Genomic DNA, 23,353 nt, shown 5'->3' with positions numbered 1-23,353 from the left:
CTCAAAGAAGCTCAGAGAGGCTAACAGACTTTCCCAAGTTCCACAAGCAACAGTGGGACAGCCGAGACTTAAACACGCCTCTGTGGTTTCCAGTCCTACACCTTCTGGCTATTAGCAGTTCTGATATTACGTGCTGGTGGCCTGTAGGATAGCTTTTAAAAGTATTTTGCTTTGATCAATGGGAGACTAGAGTATATGTGTATGTGAGAATTTACTCTGTAATACAGGTGGCATTTCAAAAAAAAAGTATTTTGCTCTCCATGTATATATTCATTTGGTCTCATATTCTGTCACCACAGTGACTGGGACAGAACTGACTCTCAGTGACTAAACAATGACAATAACAAACCGTTGTTGAATATTGTTCAATGAAAGAACAGTCACGGGAGTACCTGGGTTTGCCACAATGCTCTAACCTGGATGGAGGACAAAAAGCCAATGAGCAGACAGGTGCTCGCTGTAGCATTACATAGATCTGAAGAAATAAGGCCCTTGTCTGAATTGGGTCTCCCCTCATCTCACCGTGTTTTCCCAGGAGGCATCATGAAATAACAAAAGAAACATCAGACAAGGAGCCCAGTTGCTTCAAGCCTAGATTTGTTTAGGCCCCTAGTTTGTGACATAATGTAGCTCTGCTGCTATAGTTATCTAGGGTAAATTGCTTAGCTTTTCTGAGCCTCAGTTTTCTCTTCTGCACAATGGTGGTACTATCTTCCTCAACATTTTGTTGCAGTGATTAAATGTGATACATATGTGGAAAACCTGGCACATAAAACATATTTAGCACATGAAGACAGTAATGACACTGATAATGATTTTGGTATTTAGAATTATCACTGTCCCTCAGCTCCCATATTATAAAATGAGGGATGAGGTTGAACTGGAAGGTTCCTAATTTTCAGCCTGCCTTTCTAGGATCCCATAATATCAGGTCCAGCTCAAAGTCCTGGCTCCTCTGTTCCCAGTAATCTGCCCAGGGCCAGGATTCTATTAATATGAGGCCCTGGATGTTCTGAGTTGGAATGGTAGGAAGGCATGGTAGAAGGAAGCAGTCCTCTCTCCTCTCCATGGATGTTCACGGATGGCTGCATGATCTGGTGTCACAGACACTCCCCACCGCCTCCTTTCAGCACATGTACTATTAACTGGAGGAGAGCGGGGAGAAGAAGGTTTTATTTTTAAACTTCCTCTTCTTACGTGAATCTAATTCCAAATGTTCCCCACAGGCAGCATGAAATTCAAGGCAGCACCACGTTTAGAAAACTGATAGCCCTACATGTGAAATCTCAGGTAACTGGGAGTTGAGGAAAGAATGTTGGATCAGACAGCACATCTCCCCCAGGCTTTGACACTGACTTGCCATGAAGCCCTAGATGAGGCGCTGAACTTCTCTGGGCCTGTTTCTGCTTCTGAAGTAGGAAGTGACGAGACTGGCCAATCTCTAAGATTCCTTTGGCTCTTGTATTCAGCTGTCTTTCTGTTATTGATTTCTAGTTTAATTCCAGGGTGGGTTTGATGGCAGACACGGTATGATTTCTATTCTTTTACAGCCCCGACCATCATCTATCCTGGTGGAATGTTCCACATGATGGCTCTGCATTCAGTGATTCAAAATATTGCTAATCACATCAGGTATGATGGCAGTATTGCCTAGAATTTGATACTAATTCAGCCTTATTGTTTCAAAGTAGGGTGTTAAATGGAGAGAAAAAGACTAAAGAACGTCAAGGAATGGGACCTAACAGCTCCCTCCTACACTGTTGTCCCTGAAAGCAGGGCTCACAACTCAATAATCTCCCTGCTTCCAATATTTGCTCAGAAGCCTCCAGAGCACTTAGCTTTCACCAGGGTCCTCTGCAGGCCCCTGCCCCTGCTGGGCTCACATTTCATGCATCATAAACACAGGGAGACGCAGCGGCTGCCTGTGCATGAGCTTTTCTCTGATGGAGTCCAGCAAGGAGGAGAGCCAGCAGGCCCCGTGTGCCAGGCTCCAGCCAGATTCTCTGGGCTTCACCTGCAGTGATTCCGGTTCACGTTCCAGAATTCTGGAGCCAAACTGGATTCAGTCTGAGCCACCAGTAACTAGGAGGTGACTGGAGGGTCAGCATCAACTTCTAGGGGTGAGAAAGAAATCAAGTGTCCCCTCTATTGAATATAAGGTTTAAAGAAACAGAACAAAACATATTAGAGTCTCTCTCTGCCTGGGCTAGCAGTTTATAAACACCTCGCCGTGAAATGCTGAGCATGGAGTTGAAAGAACCAGACCCCAAGCCCTGCTTCTGTACTCTCCTATATTGCTCTGTCTCTGGGCTAAGCCGTTTGGGGTTCACCAAAGAAAATCTGGAATAATTTGTTTATTGATCATTCTAATCAGATATAGGCCAAACAGAGAAAGACCTTAAAAGTGAATCTTTTCTCCTCTTTATGCTAATGTTGTATTCCAGCCTTTATGGATAACTGATCCATCAATAATCAGATTTTACCACTAGTCAAAGACACAGGATTGCATTTACTGACAGCTAATGTCTAATGCAGATTTCTCTGAAGGACTTAGACTGAGAATCTAGGACCACAAGCAACAAATATTATTTAAACTAAATGAGTTGACACATTTCAAACGGTAATACCATGTATGTACAAGTCAGATTTCAGACACAGCTTAGGCCTAAAATAAATTATGCAAGACCTTTGGTGAACACCAGCCCTAAAATTTAGCAATGTGATGTTTTCATAGCAGATTGGAATCCGATACTCACTCTATCTCACCGTCAGTCCTCAGTGGAGGCTAAATATGTAAAATGTCTTAAGAGCATTTTATTTTCCCTTACAATGTTACTTTTCCCTGGGTCCTTATATTTCAGATGTTACTATTCTATGAGTCAAACTATGTATACATAGTCTTAGGATCTTACACTTTAAAAGCTGACACTTTAAAAACAGGCAATTAATATAATTTTCCCCAAATTTCTTCTTTTCTGATCCAATTGCCTCCCTTCTCTGAAAAACAAAAACAAAACCCCCAAACCCTCCTCTCTTCCCAAAATGGCATCACTACAGTTACATATGGGTTTATTTTCTGTCTCCCTCACTGGCCTGTAAGCTCCATGAAGACAGAGTTGCATCTTGTTCAATAATGCGTCCACTGCTCTGGAAGAATGGTTCAGTGAGTCAATTACTTTCTGTCAAATCCATGTCTACTGCTCATTCCTTCTCAATGCCAGGCAAGTTGGGAAATAGGAGATTCGGGGTAAAACTGAATTGTTCTTAATAAATTATAATGATGGTTCTTAAACCTTAGTGTGCCAAAGAACCATCTGAGGCCTTTATAAAAACATAGATTCCTGCCTGCGTTCCCCGTCCCCCATTCTGAGTCAGCAGGCCTGTGTGTGGCCCCCGGAATCTGCATTTTAAGCAAACACCATGGGTCCTTCTGATACAGGCAGTCTGGGTACTACACTGTGGGAAATGGAGACTTGTACTGATAGGGGAACTGCAGCAGGCACAATGGTCACAGGGTCAGGGAACGAGAAGGCTGGAAGGGACTGTGGTTCTGCATTTATTCCAATCTCTTCATCACTCAGATGAGAAAGCTGAGGCCCACGGCGGGGCAGAACTGGCCTGAAATCATCCAGTGGGTGAGTGGCCATTTGAGAGGATCTCTGAAGCAGCTTTAAGAAGGACTCTGAGGAATCTTCCTGCAGTTCACACTTTGTAGGCTAACATGTGCCGGCTTCTTGTTAACACATTTAAACTCCGCTTGCTGCTGCCTGGTTGCATCTGTACTGTGTCTTGTTTTTGGAGTCTGTTACAGTGCTAAGTGATACTCCCGCCAGAAAACATCCTAGTTCGCTGGCAAATACTTAAAATGACCAACAAATGAGGACGTGAAGTACACTTTCTCATTAGTGATTACACAGGCTCTGAAGTCAAGTCCGGTATCTATATATACTTGTGATGCTAAATTAAAAGCGACTGTGGGGTAGAGAACAGCAACATTTTGAGGCGAAACAAATCAAATCTGACATGTTTTGACTGCACTGATATATACTGATCTGAGCTCACTTTTGAAGGAGAGAAGTTTGGCCCAAAGGAGAGGAGAAGGTCTCAGCGCCAGGAACGCTTCACAGAGTGAGGAGCAATCTTTCTGGCCTTGAAAACACCCTTCCCTCTGTGACTTGGAACAAGTCCTCCACCTCCTTGTCCCACAGACCGGGAAAACACTCCCTTACTACCTTAAAGGCACACAGACGGGGACAGGAAGATTAGAATGAACCTGTCTGGCAAAATGTTTTCTCGTTTCTCTGATTCATTGGGCGAAGGTAGCATCTTTAATAAATTGTTTTGGTCATGTTCAACTGTCTGACTCGAAACTGACAGCGCATATTCTTATTTAAAATGTAATAAATTATGTCTACCACTATGGTATGGTTTAAGCAGGAATAAATGAAGAAGATACTTTCATTTTTCACTTGATTCACTTCTAAATGGTTTGCCTTTTTCAAACCATGAGTATATGTTACTCTTATTGTAATTTAAAAAATCTAATAAAGACTTCTGTTTGAAAAAAAAAAAACAACAAACTAGTACATTTCCATTAAATGGAATGGCAATATGGTGAGAAACACACTCTCTTGAGGGATGAGATTTGGGTCTAACCCTTTGCCACTGACTTTAGGTAAGCCACGTAATCTTTTTAAACTTTTATTTACTCTTCTGAAAATATGAGTGTTGGATTAGATTACCTCAAGATCACATCCAGTTCTCTGAATTCTTAAATAAAAACTTTAAAGAGAAGGTAATATGAAAACTGAATTCCAATGAATGATATTTTTAAAATGACTGAAATCATAAATTATACCACATAAACTAAATATATGTGATGGTACCTGGCTCACAGTGGACTTTCAATAAATTCATTTTGCTTCATTCATTTTATGTTAATTTTTTAAAAGAGAATGAAGCAAATTCAATCTTGTGAAGTAACAAGTTACTTAACAACACACATTCTTATATGTATATGTATATCTATTCACTTGCATTTAGGGACAATAAGGTAGACCCTAGAATCATGAAATCTTAGAGCTGGAAGGAACTTAATATCAGCCAAAACAACCTGTCTCCTTGTGAGGAACCCTGTAAAGAGCTCTCCTTACGTTTCTTCACACTTCCATAGCAGTTCTTAGAGCCAGTAGAACTCTTTCTTGTCCTCAGAATGGGCTGGAAAGGCCACTTCCTTCACCCTCTAGATCTGCCCTTGGGAGAACAGTCCTCTTGGTCACATGGCAGAAGTGTGGCCTAGTCCCACCAAACCTACTCCCTTTCTGTCTACATACTTCCATTTCCTCCAACTATCCCTTTCAAGTTTTCAGAAACAGTGTGTCCATTGCCCTCTTAAATCCCAGCCTGGAACTGAACGCCATCCTTGAAGTGTGGGCCGACAGCACAGAGCCCACGGGCGCCACCAAGTCGGTCCTGGTCCTACCCTTCTTCTGCAGAGGCCGGAGCTAACGGAGCATCCCTCTTGCCACCACCTAAACACATTGGTGGTTCTTACTGAGCACAGGGAATAAGCTCCTGAGAGCTTCTCAACATGGACCACTGACAAGCTAAGTCTCTCCCATTTAAAAAAATTCTAAATGCTGAGCTTCACATTTATTTTTGTTAACTTTCTCCATGATGGTTTCATCCATCCTGTTCCAACCTGTCGAAATCACTCTGAATGTTGATACTGACATCCATCATATTAGCGATCCCTCCCAGCTTTCTGTCATCTGCAAATGTGATCAGCATGCCTTCTACGCCTTCATCCAAGTTTTTGATGAAAACTCACTGTATTTTTTAAAAAAGACTTTTAATTTAATTGATTTGGGTCCAATTTTTTATAATTTTGTAAAGCTATCTAAAAGCAGGAGAATCCAAGCTATGAGGTTCGATTTGGTTCCAAAACAATGCAATTAAAATAAATATGCTTCGCAAAATTGAGCCAGGCCCCAGAGGTAGTATCATCGTGACCCAGACTCTGGCATGGTCAATCTGCTATTTTGGACAAAGCTAACAATTAATTGGATAAATGTTTGTTGATGAGGAGGACGACTCTAGTCTAACACACTGATGCAGAAGCAAGCAGACACAGCGGACGGATGTTTCCGTGTGGAGACAGCTCCCAGCTGGGACAACGCAAAGTCCAGGACAAGCTTCACCACTGAATAACTAATTAGGCCGTGTAGACCAATAATTGGATGATTCCCCCCCCCTCCCCCCGCCCCGTCATCATCACTTTGTGGACAAAATTCTCTTGACTGGCCAGAAAGAGTCATTTCCAAGGCCCGAGAACGACGTCAGACTGTGTGCTGCAGCCTCAGTGGAGGCAGTGCCAAGAAGCTTCACTAATTCAGATGGATTGCATGAGGGAAGGCCAGAAAGGTTCATGCAAAAGTCTGTATTCCCAAATGCTTTTCCATCACCCATTCTCACTGAAACCAGAGAGGCAGGGAATTTTGGCCTTAGGAGCACAGACTTTGCGGGGCAAATTGGACCCATTGGCTTCTAATTCTAACTCAGATACATATTAGCTATGTGACCTTGGAGAAGGAAATGGCAATCCACTCCAGTACTCTTGCCTGGAAAATTCCATGGACTGAGGAGCCTGCTAGGCTACAGTCCATGGGGTTGCAAAGAGTCGGACACGACTGAGCAACTTCACTCACTCACTCATGTGACCTTGGGCAAGTCAGTTCTTTAGGCTTTCTCACTTTTAATCTCCTCATCTATGAAACAGCAATCATCACACTTACCTTAGTGGTTTTTCTACATAGCACCTGCCATATGTAGTGTTTATACTCATTAAAGCATTCAACAAATGACAGAATAAGAAGGTATGGCCAAGGAGATAACATACAGAGTACTGAGCTAAAGCTCTGACAAGTATCTTATTTAAATTTTATAAAAACAATCCTGGGAAGTAGATATTATTATTATTATTATTATTCCATAACACAGATGAGGAAGGTGAGATGCTAAAAGATTTAATCAGTTGCTCAAGGTCACCCAGCTTGGAATGTATTGGTCATTCCAATACATGATGGTACTGGAATTTTACTTGAGGCCTGCACAGTTCCAAAGCCTTAGCCCTTTAACCATTGCATTATTCAGTTAAACTATTATTTGAGACTTGACTTCAGTCAAGAGATGCTACTTGTAATCAGAACAAGAGTCCTCAACCTTTGATGCCAAGGACCTGCCATGCTTCTCATAGGAAGTCTTGTGCTCCAGAGAGCAATGGAGGACTCACAGCCTAGAAGGAGGGAGGGGACGGAGGGAGGAAGACCACAGCAGGTATACCGAGATCAGCCTTTCATTTTTGTCAACACTACAACCTACACAGAGGGCAAGAGCAGACACACTCACGCTCTTGGCCAACCCTTCAACCAGAAGTTCAAGATACTGACTGGACCTGGAGAAGGCAATCTGGTAATTGCTGCCAAGCCAGATCAACCAACTGGGGATCCCTTGACTGGTTTCTCTCTTCTCTGTGTGCAAACTGTGTTTCTAAGTTTCCTTGTCTTGGAGTGGGAGTAACTATCCTTACAGTTTATGGTTCTTTAAATGGTTGTTAGATGAGACCAAGTACCACAATGTCTAGCAGGTAGAAATGGCTCAATAATTATGACCTTTTCCTTTCTTCTCTTCTCTGGTGAGACCCTGCCTTACTAGGAGTTTGCTTTTCTAAGTCTCTTTTAAAACTGTCTTCCAGTAATATTTATACATTTGTTCAGAAAATCGTTCTTCTTCATGTTATCCAAATTTCTGGGAATTTTCAGGCTTCAAACTGGTACTCTCTCACTATGTCGCATATGAAATAAAAGGGCTGATATATTTTGGTTGACCTAACAACACTGGTGGTCATTTACAGTTTCAGATGTTTTCTCAACCATTGTTCCCATGTGACTGATGTTCAAAACATCCCTCTGAGGTTAAATTTGTAATCATCTCCACTGTAAGGATGAGAAAGCCAAGAGCAGGAGCCAGGTGACCCAGGCAGGAAGCATCAGAGGCAACACTCCATCCCAGTTCTCCTGACACCTCCTGATGTCAAGGCCAGAGCTTGCTCCTCTCCATCAGTGGTCTAATCCCTCTGCATAGGCAGTAGGTCAATCAATGCCAGTGCAACTGGGTAAACTGTTTAAGGATAACTTGAGGCTTACCCAGCTGGTTTGGTCACAATATGAAAAAACACAGTAGTCATGTTGTCTAAAGCATGAAAGCAATATACAAATTGTAATTCACCTGTGCAGATTTTCATCGGCACAACCATCGGGAATCCTGCAACAATGGGTATGACAGGTGCAGCACTGTCAGGGTCATTCGTTAAGGCATTGAGAGATTCAAGAAGGCAAAAACTATTTGGTGCAATGGATGCACTGGAATTGCTAAGTGAAGTGAAGAAATAGAGAAAAGGTATGAAAATGGTTGAGCACAGTGCCAGACACAAGTCATTCAATCCAGGCTTATTACTAGTATCATGAATAGAGACACTGATCATTCACTCAAAAGCAGGATATCATAAAACTTACTCTGGAATAATCAAGATCTCTGGGCGTTGAGTCTGTTAAAGCTCGGACAAGGGCATTCATCATACAGATCGGAGGAGAAGGTGGAGAGGGCTGAGAGGCTTCCTGCTGTAATGGGCTCTTTGGTTTGGAAGGCAGCCGACCTCTCCTCCCTTTCAGACTGTCTGTACGGACAACTGACACCAAGAGAAAAAAAGAAAAAATGTCTCCAAAGATATCCACAAACAGCCATAAATCACAGAAAGGAAACAAAACACTTTACAGCTGAGCAAATCGTTAAATGAGACCGACAGTTTAAAAGCGGAAAAAGTTTGGAGTAATATCCCCACAATGATTTAATGAGAGTTGAAACAGGCAGCATAACAGCTACCCCGTACGTACATTTGGTAATGAATTAGCCCTAAAAGTCTCCTTCTCAAATAGAAGGAAGATGTATGTACACAAGCTCTCTATTGATTTTGAGAAATTAGAATAAGCAGACCTCTGCTATTTTTAAATGTAAATACACCATAAAAATAAAATGCTGAAAGGAAAGGGAAACTAGGAAAATTCACCATCCTAATGCAAATATTAACTTTTCCCAGGGATATCTGAGAATATTTATAAGCAAGTTTGATAAAAAGCATTATACTCATACCTTCTTTAACCATTCCGACACTGAGACACTTCTGAAATCGACAGTACTGACATCGGTTTCGACGTCTCTTGTCTACGGGGCAGTTTTTATTTGCCAGGCAAACATATTTTGCATTTTTCTGCACTGTTCTCTGAGGAAATACAATACACAGATAGTCAACTAATAGTTTCTGGAAAGAGGTAGGACCTGACAAGATGTATTTTAATTACAATGTGAAAAGCGACAGTGCAATTCGTATAATTAGATAAATTTAATTTCCTAACACGCTAGCCTGCAGGAAAAACAATTTTATTAGTGTTAGCTGCTGACAATGAAAATCATCTCGGATTGTTCTGAAGCAAGTCTCAGGAGACATCCAAGTCTGAATGATAAAATCATATCTGAAATTACCAGGTCAACATATCATACCTTGGAGGATTAGATTATCTTCACTTTTAATATCCCCTTGGGAACAATTTGCTACTTGGTCCACTCCCCTGATTATTGCTGACCTTATTAAAATAAATTATCTGGGATATACTTTGTTGCCTATCACTATAGTAAGTCAAATATCACAGAAACTGGCTTTGTCTGCCAATAGAGATGAAATCATAAATAGCAAAAATGAGGATTTCTCTAGTTATAACATAGGAAATAAAGTTTTAATGCAAAAACAAATCACTTAATCAACCTTTGCAGTGTATGTTATTTTTAAAAGAATGGTAAACTGTCGATTTCTGACTTTTGAAAGTAAAGATTTAAAACTGGATACTAAAAACCACTATCACATCCAAGAAAAAACAAACAAAAAATAATGAGATAAAGGAAGGAATATGAGGGCCATATATTTTCAATGAAAATTCCCATTAATAGGTTATGTCATAAATGACTATTGACATGAACAAAATAGCTATACTGTAAAAGATGCTACATTAAACTTGGGTATGGATATAAAATAATGTTGTATTCTTCAGAATCACATACAATTTTAAAATGAAACATGAAATAATAAAAGATATTTTATGCTCCAGAGACAAGAGAATGCTTGATTTAAAAAAATAAAAATAATCTGTGCAAATGGATGTGTATTCACCATTCATTCAGAAATTACCTGAATCTATTCAACTCCAAATAGAGCAGAAAGGTGAATTTATTTGGTAAGCCTGGGCTACATGAAAAAAAAAATCCAGGTAATCTGGGATAGGAGCTATTTTGTGTCTAAAATTCTAGATTTACTTTCTATCTTTTTTAATTTTCAGCAATTCTCAATCCTCTTGTATCAGTTTTTACTCTATCACCTTTTAATTTCATTTCAAGAGATCATTTCTAAACTGCTTACATAAAATTTAAAGTCAGATACATTTTCCCTGCTTTAGCAGGTGATTCTAGTTCAAAATGAGAAATTTCCAAGATACAACATACTTCTGATGTTTCCAGCATTTAAATTTGCAGTAGTCTGTAAGGGTAGGAAACCTGTGTTTCCTGAATGAAGCTCTCTTTCATTGTAATTAAAAGCTCTCTTTCAAAGTAATTTTAGAAAACTGTATCTCTTGTCATCATCCTCAAGGATATACCAATTTGAGGGCTGGTGGCATTTTGCGTCAGGTATATGCTTTCCCAATAACCTGAAACCTCCCTAACATTTGTGTGCCTGCAGAGATCGTTATGGTTCAATCACTGAATTCCCATCATTAACTGCACTTCATGTCACATTTTTAAAGAATTCAATTTAATGGTAGAAAGCCACTGGGTAAAACATGCTCCTGTCCTCCCTTAATTAACAGATCCGTGGGGTGGTTCTCCCCGATCCTACCCCCACCCTTTCAAGTATAGATTTGTTTTCAAGGTATTGCTGTAGAAAAAGGAGGCTTGTTGGGGAACACAATTGACATTTCTAGACCAGGAATGTATTATCACTCCTGCATTTAGGTCAACTCTCAATTATTCAGGGGTGGTTATATTTATGGATTACTTATAGTTCTCGTAATTGTTTTTCTTTCTTTTCCCCCTTCTGACTGCCTGTTTCAATGCCTTTCAGCATTTCCACTGCAACACTGTAAAAATCAAATCTGCTGAAGAAATGCAATTACTTGACAGAAAAAAAACGGCTAAACTGACAGTTCTACATTTAAGACATCATAATCTAGCATACCTCTTGTATGGTGCTTAATATATTGTAAAATCTTTCCACAAACATTTTCTCATTTGTCTGCAGAATTTAATTAATCACATGATTCCTATCTCCAGATCAAAAATAACTGTTGCTTGTTGGTATGTATACCAATGTACACATGTGCATTTTTCATAAATACTTTGTAGTTTTCATTTACAATGTACTATTCTTTTATGACCCTTTAAAAATTATAAAGTGTTTTCATAAATGTTTTATCTCATTTAAAACTAACACTTCTTCTCTGAATTGTATTCACCTGATAGGGAAACTGAGGTCTGGAAGGAAGTGTCCTACCCAACATCATAAAATTGATAGGTGACAGATCAAGGATTCCTTTCTGGGTGTTCTGACTCTTAATTCCAGCATGTTCCAAGATCCAGCCTATTGGCCTCCCAAATCCTCATTACCCAATCAGCATCCAGCTTCTCCTCTCTCTCCACCCTGGCCAGCACTGGAGGTTAGGAAGTGAGAATTGTGGGAGAACATTCTTGGGTTTGCAAACACCTGATGCAATGACCAAAGCACTGAGAATAGGGAGGGTGGCGCAGAAGTAAGTGTCTGGGGTCAAGAGCAAAAGCAGAGCAGCAAGAGAGCAAGGCCTCTTCTCTCTGAGTGGTGCAGAGAGCACTGAACTCCAGAGTAACAGAAACTAGCTGTAACTGTCCCCATGTGCCACTAAATCACCTCTCTAACCTTCAATACCCTCATGGGTAAAAGAAGGGGGAGGCTGAAGACCCCCTCCCGCTGTAAAATTCTCCTTTGGGTCTATGAGCTAATGAAGAGTGTCCACACCTGGCCTTGTGTGTGGCACAGAAGTGGAGCAGATTGATGAGGCTCCAGTTCTCTCTTCTGCAAGGGGAGCTGCCCTAAGCTGCATCCCCCAGATGCCCCTGTCTCTTCTTCAGCTGCTGAGCTGTGAAGAAAGTCTGCACTTTAGGGTCATGCAAACACCAGTTGGCATCCTGCCTCCATCTCACTTTCTGAGTGTGTGTCCAGCGGCAGTGGAATAACTTCTTTGAGCCTCCATTTCCTCCTCTATAAAACAAGGATAACTAATTTAAACCCTCAAGATGCTGTTCATAAAGCTAGCTAGTGGGTGGCCAAAATTCAATCTCAGTTCTGTCTGATCTAGAGTTCTAGCTCTCACTAGGAGGATTAAATGAGATACAAATACCCAAGGCCTGGCACGCCAAGACTCTATTCCCTCAGACATTTGGGATGGATAGAAGAGGAATACAGAGAGGTGTGTATATTTCTGAGGTCACAGATCCCTTTGCGAATCTTCCGAAAGCTCTCTCCAGAAAAAATTGCAGCCGGTAAAGCCACGTCGGGAAGTTCACAGTCTCCGCAAGCCCACCTGGGGCAGGCAGCCTCCTGAGATGGACATCAAGTTAAAAGGCCCCGAGAAAGTGGGTGTGAAGGTGCTAGCAAAGGCTACAGGAGTGCACGTGTAACATCACACCTCTAGTGGCTCGGGCTGAAGGACCAGCTCAGCCGCTCTCAGCGGGGGCTGAGGAGGCCGGCCGCGGAGGGGAGGGTCCCGGGAGGAGGCTCACCTTGAAGAAGCCCTTGCAGCCCTCGCAGGTGCGCACGCCGTAGTGCTGGCAGGCGGCGTTGTCCCCGCAGACGGCGCACGTGCCCTCGCCCGAGGCCGAGCTCCTGCTGGGCGGCGACGGCAAACTGGGGCTCTCGCCCAGGAGGCTGGACGCGGTGGGGGAGGCCGTGAGGCCCAGCGGCGGGAAGGCCAGGGCGGACGCCCTCTTGGCCAGCGGCAGCCCGTACGGGTGGCCCTCGAGCGCGGCGGCCTGGCTGCCCGCGGCGGCGGCGGCGGCGGCTGCCGCGGCGGCGGCTCCCAGCGGAAGGCTGAGCGCGGCGGCGGCCGTCGGGTCGTAGCCCAGGTGGTGGCCGCCGGCGGGGCCCGGCGCGGGCGGGTGCGGCGGCGAGGGCTTGAAGTGGAAGAGTGGGAAGCGCGCGCCGGCCACCGTGGGCATCGCCTTCATCGGCGGGTCGAGCAGCGGGCCGGGCGCGATGCAGCCGGGCGCCGAGGGCATTGCGTCGTCCCACATCGCCCCCGCCTGCGAGGGGAAGCCCGGCGTGGTGGGGGTGGACGGCGGGGACTGCTTAAAGTACATGGAGGTGCTGGGTAGCACCTCGTCCTCCGGCCCGGAGGGGGGCGGAATGGAGGGCTGCTGCTGCTGCTGCTGCTGCTGGTGGTGATGCTCATGGTGATGATGGTGGTAACCGTGCGCGCGACCCTGCTCCATCTTAATCAGCGGCCGTGGCCCCGACGGCTGCATCTGGTACAGGCAGGAGGGCTTGAGTTCGTAGCTGCTGGAGTAGCCCTCCATGAAGGTGCTGAAGCTGGGCAGGGACGTGGTGGCTGTGGCGGCGATCTCCGTACTGCCAAGGTCCATGGTCAGCTTGGCGTAGTCAGGGTTCATGATCTCCGTGGTGTAATCCGAGCCGTATGTTTGTGCTGCATAGCTGGAACCTGGCGGCGAAGGGCTATACTGGGCTTGCACGCAGGGCATATCTGCACGGAGAGGAAAAAGGGCCACTCAGAAGCGTCTTCCTAGCTAATGGGTGGCAATGGATTCGTTGCTCTCTAATGTGGGAACTGGGAAGTGACGGTCTTTCCACCTTTCTAGCAGCATAGATTCCTTCCTTCCCCCCTTCCACTGCTTGCTCTCTGTTTCTTTCATTCCTTTTTTATTTCTTTTCTCCTTCCTTCTTCCCTCCCTCCCTCTGTCTCCCCCACTTTCCTCCCTTCCTCCATGGGCAGAAAGCCGAATCCCTCAGGAACTGCCCATGGGGCCACAGGCTGTCAAAACCTAGCCTCCTGGGGACCTCTGTGTCCTCCTTCCTTCCCTTGCCCCGTCCTCCATTAGATCTGGGAAGTTTGATGTCTTCCCTCAAAAGTCCAATTGTGTTTTAAAAAGTGATTTTGAGCCCTGGAAATTTAATGGAGTGATCTCAGCTATCAATTTAGGAAGACAAGAGGAAATCCAGTGAATGCCCTGTTGGTTTATTTTGGGAGCAAGAGACCACTATTCCCCCACTCCCCAAGTCAACTCTCTGATATGTAAACTTGAGTATTAGTAAAAGAAAGAAAAAAAGGTGTTCTACTTGGGACTTACTGGCCCAGTGACATTCTAACATTTTATGAGTGCCAACTGAGGCTACCCACACACTTTGTGGTTGCTTTCTCCCACCCCCTCCCTACTCCTCCAAACAGGACTGGCAGCCTGCTCAAACTGGACCCCTGTTGATGATTTCAGCCAGCTAGGTGGTGAGGTGGGAACACAGGCCCAGGAAATGGGCTTGAGGGAGTTTGTGCCATCTGCAAAGAAAAAGATCGGCAGCTGCAACAAAACACCCACCAAACCTGCTCTGTGCCATATACACCTATATATATATATATATATACACATATACATATATAGGTTCCCAGGAATCACTAGTGGTAGCGGTAAAGAACTCAACTGCCAGTGCAGGAGTCATAAGAGATGCGGGTTCGATCCCTGGGTCAGCAAGATCTCCTGAAGGAGGGCATGGCAACCCACTCCAGTATCCTTGCCTAGAGACTCCCATGGACAGAGGAACCTGGCAGGCTATAGTCCACAGGGTTGCACACAGTCAGACATGACTGAAGCGACTTAGCACACGTATGTAAGCAAGTGTTAGTCACTCAGTCGTGTCTGACTCTTTGTGACCCCAGGGACTATAGACCTCCAGGCTCCTCTGTCCATGGAGTTTTCCAGGCAAGAATACTGGAGTGGGTTGCCATTCCCTTCTCCAGCGGTACATATGTATATGTATAAATGTATATGTAAATATATATATATTCCCCCATCTAAGTAATAAATATATCAATAGCTGCTTAATAACTACAGTTTGGTTATAATAAGTGAGTTATCTACATATTTTCTTATGATAGAAAAGTTAGCACCTCTAGAAAAGAAAACATTTTCTTAATAGATTTAGTTTTCCTCAGCCCCAAAGCACTGATATCTGGAGTACTTATTATTGTTCAGAGAGGTTGAACTAATGAGAAAGCCCTGAGACATATTTGATCCAGTGGATAATGTATCTAATTATTTCCTCTTCTTTATGGCTAAATATAAATAGTAAACTGGGTAGTTTCTGGTGGTTGGTTTTTCTGAACCAAAGGAAAACCATGTGTTTAACGTCTCTTTGGAGTCTATCGTGTAAAAGGTGTGACTAATAGAAAAGCGAATACTTCACGTTTCCTTTGACATCTTTCTCTTACCCACATTTCCAAATCTGATTGAGTCATACATGTATGGGATGAAATCTTGACTTGAAAAAAGGTGTTGAGGGCCTGTTGGAAGAAGCAGTGATGAGGAGAGGCCAGTTCAAGCCTCTGTTTTCCAAGCAAGGCCCTACAAATCATCATTAGTTTCAAGTTAAAGGAGCACTTACCCTGCTGTCCAGCTTTTGGGGTGAAATGAAAGGCTAGTCATTAAAAAAAAAAAAAAAAAGAGCATTGCCTGATGTTTCATTTGTTCCCTTCCCTTGGATTTCTCTATGACTCTTTTCTATCATCCTTCACCAGTCCCTACCTATTGTTGTTCTTTGTGATTTTCTGAGGTTTCCAGATAGAAGACGAGCTTACTGGGACTGAGTTCTATTTATTTGCATCTCTTTGGCTAGGCACCTGGTATCCCTTGGTTGTTGTTTAATCGCTAAGTCCTGTCCAACTCTTTTGTGACCTCTGTCCATGGCATTTCCCAGGCAAGAATAGTGGAATGGGTTGCCATTTCCTCTTCCAGGGGTCCTCCCAATCCAGGGGTGGAACCACGCCTACTGCATTGGCAGGTGGCTTCTTAACCACTGAACCACCAGGGGAGTCCTTTACCAAGTGCAAAAAGAGGTGCTACAAGCTAAACCTGCAATCCTTTCTTTTGCCCAACTCAAATTTACTCCTTGGTTTTCAGCTCACATGCTTTCCCTCTTTCCCTCTGAGCTGCAATAATCCAAATGTCTGCACTCAGATGACTTGGGTTTTATACAAACAAAAATGCTTTGTATTGTTCGAAATGATCCCATAACTCTTAAATGCCTTAGCATTAAAAGGAAAGCAAAAATGAAGACATTAAAAGGTATCAAAATATCCCAATCTACTGGTGTATTTGCATTTTTCTTAGGAAAAATATCTTTGAGAAATGCAACGCTTAATTTAATCTGTCTGCTCCACTAGGTAGCAACAGCGTGTGGTATCCAGAGGAGCTTCGTGCAAAGATGCCACCTGCGCCGTGAACCTCGCGGCCGGCAGTCACGCACTGTCCTGGCGCCGGGCAAGTCCACCAGCCTGCTTGTGGGTGTGTGGCTTCCCCACCCACACCTCCCAGCCCGGGAAGAATAAAGGGTCGTGCCTTCAGACCTACCTGGAGGATATCTTGCGCGCTGAATGGTGGGGCTGGGGGTCTCTCCAGCGGAGGCTGAGCGTGGAGGAGGCGGGGACGGCCGGCTGGGTGAAGTGGCTGCGGGGCCGCCCGGCTCCGCTGAGGGCCCAGTCTCAGCGATGGGGCTTGCCGGGCTGCGCTCTTCCGCAGTAGGCTCTGGGGGGACGGGGGGCGGGCGCCAGGAGAAAGCATAAAGGTCACAGTAAGACTATGCTGGGTCACCGAGGCCTGGACTGGGCATACGGGGGTGGGGGTGGTAGGGATCTCTAGAAATGACAAAGAATTAAAAGGCTCAGAAAGCAGTGTTTAGGGTGATCGGAGTCCCTGGGCAAAAGGCATCACAGCGCCGTGGGGCAGCCGAGCAAAGGTTGTCCGCGCTCACGGCGGTTGTGTGGTTCCCGAACCGAGGCTAGAAAACGCGCAACCAGTTGTTGCCCAGAAATTAATCTGCCTGACCCCCCAACTGGTTCCAAGCTAGCGATGTCAGGAAAACCGAAGAATGGGAACACTTGAGGAAAGAGTTCTGCCGGAATCGGAGTCTGTGAGTGTGCAGGAGCGGAAAATATTTTCCAATTTCACCCGCCCCCACCCCTCAAATACAAATTTTACACGTTGCGTAGGAAATGCACAGGGTCCGGAACGAATGCATGAATGCCCCGAGGAATTAAGAAAGTCTGAGCTTTTCATTCTAAATGCTAATGGAGCTTCGCTTCTATTAGCGGCGAGTTTCGGGGTCCAGGGGTCAAGCAAACAAAAGAGCGCAGTGGAAATAGGCCGGCGCTGGAAGCACCGCACAAGGCGGTCGGCGTTTGCCGCTGCTGGTGCCAGCCGAGGGAGGCCCCCCTGCACCCTCGGGCGGTATCCCAGAGAGTGGGCGACTTCGAGGCTCCGGGCCACACGGCGACCCGGAGGGCGCCGAGAGCGGCTCTGGGGCAAGTGTCTCTGCGCAAAGCCTTAGCGAAACTTTGTACCTGGAAGCGCATTTCGGCGGGCCTCGGGAAAGGATCCCATGACCCCAGTTCAGTTCAGTTCAGTCGCTCAGTCGTGTCCGACTCTCCGGCCTACAGCGCCCCCTTTGCCCGGACCCACTCACAGCTATTAGAATGGGAACCGGCACCCGAAAGAAAACCGCCAAAATCCCAAAAACCTCGGGCGTGCCCGAACCGCGGGTGTCGAGTTAAGTTTCGTCTCCCGCCGCCCCTGCACCCGCGGCTTGCCTGAAAGGAGAGAGGGGATCGGAGCCCCCAGATCCGGGAAGCCCCTGACGGCCAGGAAGTAGGGGATTCCCTTGCCCCCCCCCCCCCCCCCCCCCGCCCTCCGCCAGCCCCAGCTGATACTACAGAAAGCTTGCGCTCGCCCTAGCGCAGGATCTTCCCACGGCTGTAACGTGCGCTTCCCGTCCCTCCGCATCTTCAATGGGAGTCTCCGGCAACCTCCCACCACCTCCTCCAGGTGCCCACGTTCCCGCCCTTCTTTGGGGTCTTTCAAGCGGAGTCGTTCTCCAAGGATCGACCTCTGGCTAGGGTGGGTGAGGGAAGCGTCTCCCCAAGGAAGCGGAGGCTTCCCTCGCGCGCCCAGCGTTGGCGGGGGTGGGCTGGGCTGGGGTGGGGTGGGCAACCCACACCACACCTCCTACAGCCGAGCGTAGTGCCCCTCGACTCTCTCCGCGCCCCCCTCTCCCCCCGCCCCGAAAGGACCGGTTACCTAGGCAAAGCCTCCGCGCCTGGAAACACGTTGCTCCGCTCCCGCTCGCGGCCGCCGCGGCCGGGAACACGGAGCCTCGAGGTTGTAAATTAGGAAGAAATAACTACCTCTGTCAAAGCCCCTTTCTTTCTCGTGGGCAGGCGAAAGGAACACCCCCGTGTTCCCCTCCCCGTGGTGGAGTGTGTGAAGGAAACCGTGAAACGCACCATTGTGACCCGGGCTCCTCCACGGAGTTTCCAACCCTGGGGAGCGGGGGCGGAGGTGGGGCGGGGGCAGGAGGAGTGGAGGAGAGATCGACAGAAAGGGAAAGACTGAGATTCTCAGAAAGACCGAGGGAGAGGAGGCAAACCGCGGGGGAGAGTTTCTGCGAGCGCAGGGTCCGAGGGAAGGGGGTAGGGTGGGGTGGGTGCGGGGGTGGGGAGCGGGTGTGAAGGCTGCTGCGGCCCAAGAGGTTTTTGACAGTCCACATTATGAGCATCTTGTTAAGATAAGAGAACTCTAATAAATTCAGACTTCATTGACTGTGCTCAGAAGCCACGTCGGGCAGCTTTTCCTCTCCCCAACTCAGTTCTGTAAAACATCTCTCTGTCGTGGGAAAAGAAGATTCAGGATTGGGTTCGCAATGAAATGACTGAACGGCGCTCTGTACCTCTCTCCCGGCACTCTAGGGCTCTGGGATAATAGCCTGAGATTTCTGATAACCAAACTCCTTGCAGCTCTTCCCTTTAGACAGTCCGTGGGCATAACAGATAGATGACAATCTCCAGGAACGTTCTTTAGAATCAAGGGACAAATGCCTTCTCCCTCACGATTGCCCCAAGCTTCCAACGGGTTTGAGAAGTGCCCTTGGAAGTCAGTCTCCGCAGGCTGCACTCGCTTGACCGTTCTCCTCTTACCACCGAGAACTTTCATTTCTATCAAGAGTAAGACACTCCGAGCAACTTCTCCAAAAGCGCGAATTCTGTCAGTTGAAACGTGCCTTACCCAGACCGAGTCAAGGCCCAGAGGAGGGGGGACACAGTCCCCACGCATGTTGGGGCACGGGGGTCGGCAATTACACCCGATTACCTACGAAGGGAAAAGTGTACACCGGCAAGTCGGCGACGCCAGGCAGACGTGTCTGGTGGAGCCCCAGGCTCATTTCAATACAATAAGCCGCATTCCTACAATTACGCCCTCTTTCCTGAGGTCCTCCGAACCCGGCTGCAAACTCCAGCCAGGTCCCCTTCCTTCCCGAGCTTCCTCCCAGTCAACCATCTCGGAGTCACCATTAGGTAGATTAACTTGGACCCACCGGAGCCCCTATTTCCAATCCTAGTTAAAAGGCAGGAAAATTACTGCCGTTCATCACAGGAGCTGCAACTCCCTGCCGCTGCCGCCGCCGCCGCCGCCTAGAGCATCATTACCATGACAACTAGAGCCGAAATACCCTGAATTACATCGCTGGAGCTGCTACTGCACAAATCCCGGTCCTCGTCTTTGTTAGAGGCTTTTCGCCTCTTCGGGTAAGGAGAGGAATCCCACAAGCTCCAGAGATCCCCGCAGGCCCGCTACCGGGAGGGAAAAGTTTCAGATCAGAACCCACCGGCGACTCCGCGAGCAAAGCCGGAGCGAGGAGCTAGCAGGGGAAAACCCCAACTCAAAAAGTTGTCAATTTCAGAAGCTGAGCTTCCCAGCGCGCCAACTTTTAACAAGTCCCCCTATTAACTGAGCGAATCTCATACGTACTTGAATGCTGTGGCGGTTCCGTCTTTAGTGCGAGTTTCTAGAAAGCTGCCCCGAAATCTGCACTGGAGGGGGTGTCAATGTTGCTGTCCCGGAAGGGCTGCGGTGTACAAGTCCAGCGGCTCCCAGAGGCAGTGAGCTGCTGGCAGGGGATGCTGCGATCCCGACTCATGGGAGAGCGCCGCCGAGGGGTTCCGCGGGCGTCCCGTCTCCGGCCGCGACCAGGGGATAGGATGCCGCTTCTGTTCCCACCTCCACGGCCACCGCCGGCGCCGTCAGCGTTGCAAAGTGAGCCCAGGAGGGGAGTCCGACTGCGGCGCGGCGCTGCACCCGCGAGGGCGCAGGGCGAGAGGGGTGTGAGCGCGCGGGAGAGAGTAGAGTGTGTGTGAGGAGCGTGTGTGCGCGCGTGTGTCTGTGTGTGCGAGTGAGGGAGCGGGTGTGAGCTTGTCTGTGTGTGGGGAGCGGAGGAGGAGCAGGAGCTGGAGGGGTGGGGGGCGGGAGGCAGGAGACTCCGCTCTCCCGGCTGCGCGTTCGCTCGCTCTCTCGGCACGTCATTTATGCCACAGGAGCCCTAGCGCCCTCTCCATAGAGTGCCTGGAATGCGAGACGTCAATGTGACGCCATGGGACGCTACGTCACCCTCCTCCTCCCTCCTCTGGCCCAGCCGGTTCCGCGTGTGCGAGGGAGGGTGTGTGTGTGTGTGTGTGTGTGTGTGTGTGCATGTGCGAGCACGCGCGCGCGTTCCCCGGCCATTCGCAGGGCAGGACAATGGAAACTGCGGCGCAGCCAGTCCTGGCGCGGAGACCTTTCGGACTAGGGCTGCCAACCCCTTTGCAACCGCGCGGCTCGCCCGGTCGCGAGTCGGTAAGAGGGTGCAGCGGCCCGCCCGCAGGTCAGGCGGGACCGCCCAGCTGTCAGGCTCGGGTGGAGTAGAGTTGGAGGAGAGCTACTGGCACGCCTCCGAGGCTGCCCCGGGGCTGGGAGCCAGGGCGAGGGGGTAAGAGAGAGGACAGCTCTTCCGAAAGGGAAGGCTCCGCCAAACAGCTTCTCTGAGCGACCTGGCAGCCAGCGCAGGAGTCAGGCACCAGTCCGAAGACTCCCTGCGGTGCAGTTGCGCCTCCCCCAAGCAGCAGCCTAAAGCTGTTTACGTCTCTCGTCTCTCTGGCTCTCGGAGCCTAGGCTTAATCCCTCTCCGCCTCCGGTCATTTGCTGGGTGCGTGTTTTGCACAGGGAATCGATGGCTCTGGGAAGATAAGGTTTTCTTTCTTTACACTTAAGGTGTGAATTTTCTAACGACCTTATCACCCAATTTAGTGCACATCCACCATCCGCGCGCGCTGTAGCAACTACTGAATGTGTGTAAAACAAACACACACGTGTTGAACAGCTGAGCGAGTCTGACTGTTGCAAATCACCCCCTCCCGTCAGAAATGGAACTCTCAGCTCTCACTTTCACTTTTTGATGGTTGTAGATGGGCCTCCCCTCCACCTCCCAAATTAAACATTTCGAAATCAATCAACAGGATTTATTAGTCAGTCCTTCGTTAGGGGATTTGTGCTAGTCTCCTGAGACGTGTTTGTTATGAAATGGTGAGCTGAAAGCCTGGGAGATTCTGTTACGGAGAGCAGTTTCTTCCTGGAAGTGATGAATTTTAAGTGTGAATTTCTTGCTGAAAACAATAACAAAATTTTATCAGAGTTAAAGTCTCCTAGCTCCAAAAGTTGCAGTTGGGTAAAAGCAACCACTTTTATAAATGAATTTTTGAGGAGGAGAAAATATTTGAGTGAAATTATGCAGACAGACATGGTCCCCATGTGGTCCGCTTGAATCAGACATGACATTTATGTTTCTGACCCGTCACAGTCTTTGCTTGTGTGTTGAGGGGTGGTGTGGGGCGGAGCACACAATTCAGAACCGAAGGTTCGAGCTAGCACAAGAAACTTGAAAACAAAACTAAAGTTATATGTATGATCCACTTCCACTTCAGACAGGGTGGTGTGGAGAAGACCTGGAAGGGTGCCTCGAAAGTTGACCTGGAGGACAGGAACAGAGTCTCTGCACCGCCACAGGTTCCAACCCAGCCTCGGAAGGAAGGAGGGCGCTGCTACATTGCATCCATTCAAAGACTGGCGGGTGGGGGGGGGAGCAGGACCTGGAGCGGCGCAGCACTGACGCACGCGAGGCGCGTGATTGACGCAGGCGATGTTACTAAATTGGGCGGTTGGCCCGGCCCCGCCGCCGGCGCGCGCCGCAGATAGCGGAGTAGGTTCCCCTCGGTCACCCCCGCCCCTTCTCCATTCAGCGCAGCGCCCGGGCGGGGAGGGGCGGGGCGGGGCGGGGCCGGGTGCGCGCGGGGCGGGGCGGGGCGGGGCGGGGTGCGCGCGGCCGCGCCGGGATCCGGCCGCACCAAATATAGTCGGGCCTGGCTATTTTTAGCCGGGCCTCGGGCGCGAGCGCGCCGCGTGAGGGGGCGCCCTGACCCCCGCGGGGAGTGCGGAGGGGGCGGGGGTGGAGTCGCCATCTTGGACTCGGCTCGACCCCGTCTGGTGACCGGCGACGCTGGGCCAGGCTCGGCGCAGGGGGTCGGGGTGAGTGGGTGTGAGCTGTGGGAGAGAGCGGGGCGCGCGGGCTGTGACGGGAGCGGAGGGCGAGTCAGGGCGCGGAGCCCGCCGTGAGGGGTGACTCGCGGGAGGGCGCGCGGCCCGCGGCGCGTGCTCGGCCGGCGGCCGGTGATCCCCGGCCGTCCCGGGCCGGGCCGTCCCGCCGCCCGGCGTCCGCGCCAGCCCCGAGTCGCGTGGGGGCGGAGCCGCCCGCGGCCACCACTTCCTGAGAGCCGGGGATACCCCTCCCGGACGTCACGGAGGAGCCGAGGCGGCGGTGGCGGCCCGGGGCTCATCCTGCACTTGCATCACGGGTGCAGCAGCAGCTGCTCGGCTCCTTTGTGGCTTTTTCCCCTGTTGAGTAACTGCTTTGTTAGCTGAAAATACCATGACGGGCCAGTGTGATCACCAGCTCCAGACCTCAAAGAAAGTGAAGCTGTCAGGCAAAAAGAGGGAGACTCCCCTAGCCGGCTGCGATGGTATCTGGTGGGTGGGTGTGTAGGGCGGCACTTGACGGTTTCCACGTATTACCTCTTGC

General features: G+C 48.2%; 1 protein-coding gene across 2 annotated transcripts in view; it reads right to left on the bottom strand.

Annotated features, from left to right (window-relative positions):
• NR4A3 (nuclear receptor subfamily 4 group A member 3) overlaps positions 1 to 20,770 on the bottom strand; it is a 44,727-nt gene extending 23,957 nt beyond the window's left edge. The window contains exons 1-6 of one of the 2 annotated variants that reach the window (XM_043891039.1): positions 20,218 to 20,770; positions 16,768 to 16,941; positions 15,630 to 15,701; positions 12,916 to 13,892; positions 9,208 to 9,337; positions 8,574 to 8,746 (exon numbers count right to left, since the gene is read on the bottom strand). In XM_043891039.1, coding sequence (XP_043746974.1) covers positions 8,574 to 8,746; positions 9,208 to 9,337; positions 12,916 to 13,892; positions 15,630 to 15,660 — 1,311 coding nt within the window. In that variant the 5' untranslated portion in view covers positions 15,661 to 15,701; positions 16,768 to 16,941; positions 20,218 to 20,770. The remainder of the gene's footprint in view (positions 1 to 8,573; positions 8,747 to 9,207; positions 9,338 to 12,915; positions 13,893 to 15,629; positions 15,702 to 16,767; positions 16,942 to 20,217) is intronic. The other variant, XM_043891040.1, reaches the window with a different exon arrangement.
• Positions 20,771 to 23,353: the final 2,583 nt, after the last annotated feature.

The sequence above is a fragment of the Cervus elaphus genome, chromosome 29 (assembly GCF_910594005.1).
Source record: "Cervus elaphus chromosome 29, mCerEla1.1, whole genome shotgun sequence".
Lineage (NCBI taxonomy): Eukaryota > Metazoa > Chordata > Mammalia > Artiodactyla > Cervidae > Cervus > Cervus elaphus.
The sequence above is the reverse complement of the archived record's forward strand: the minus strand, read 5'-3'. Positions and strand labels throughout refer to the sequence as shown.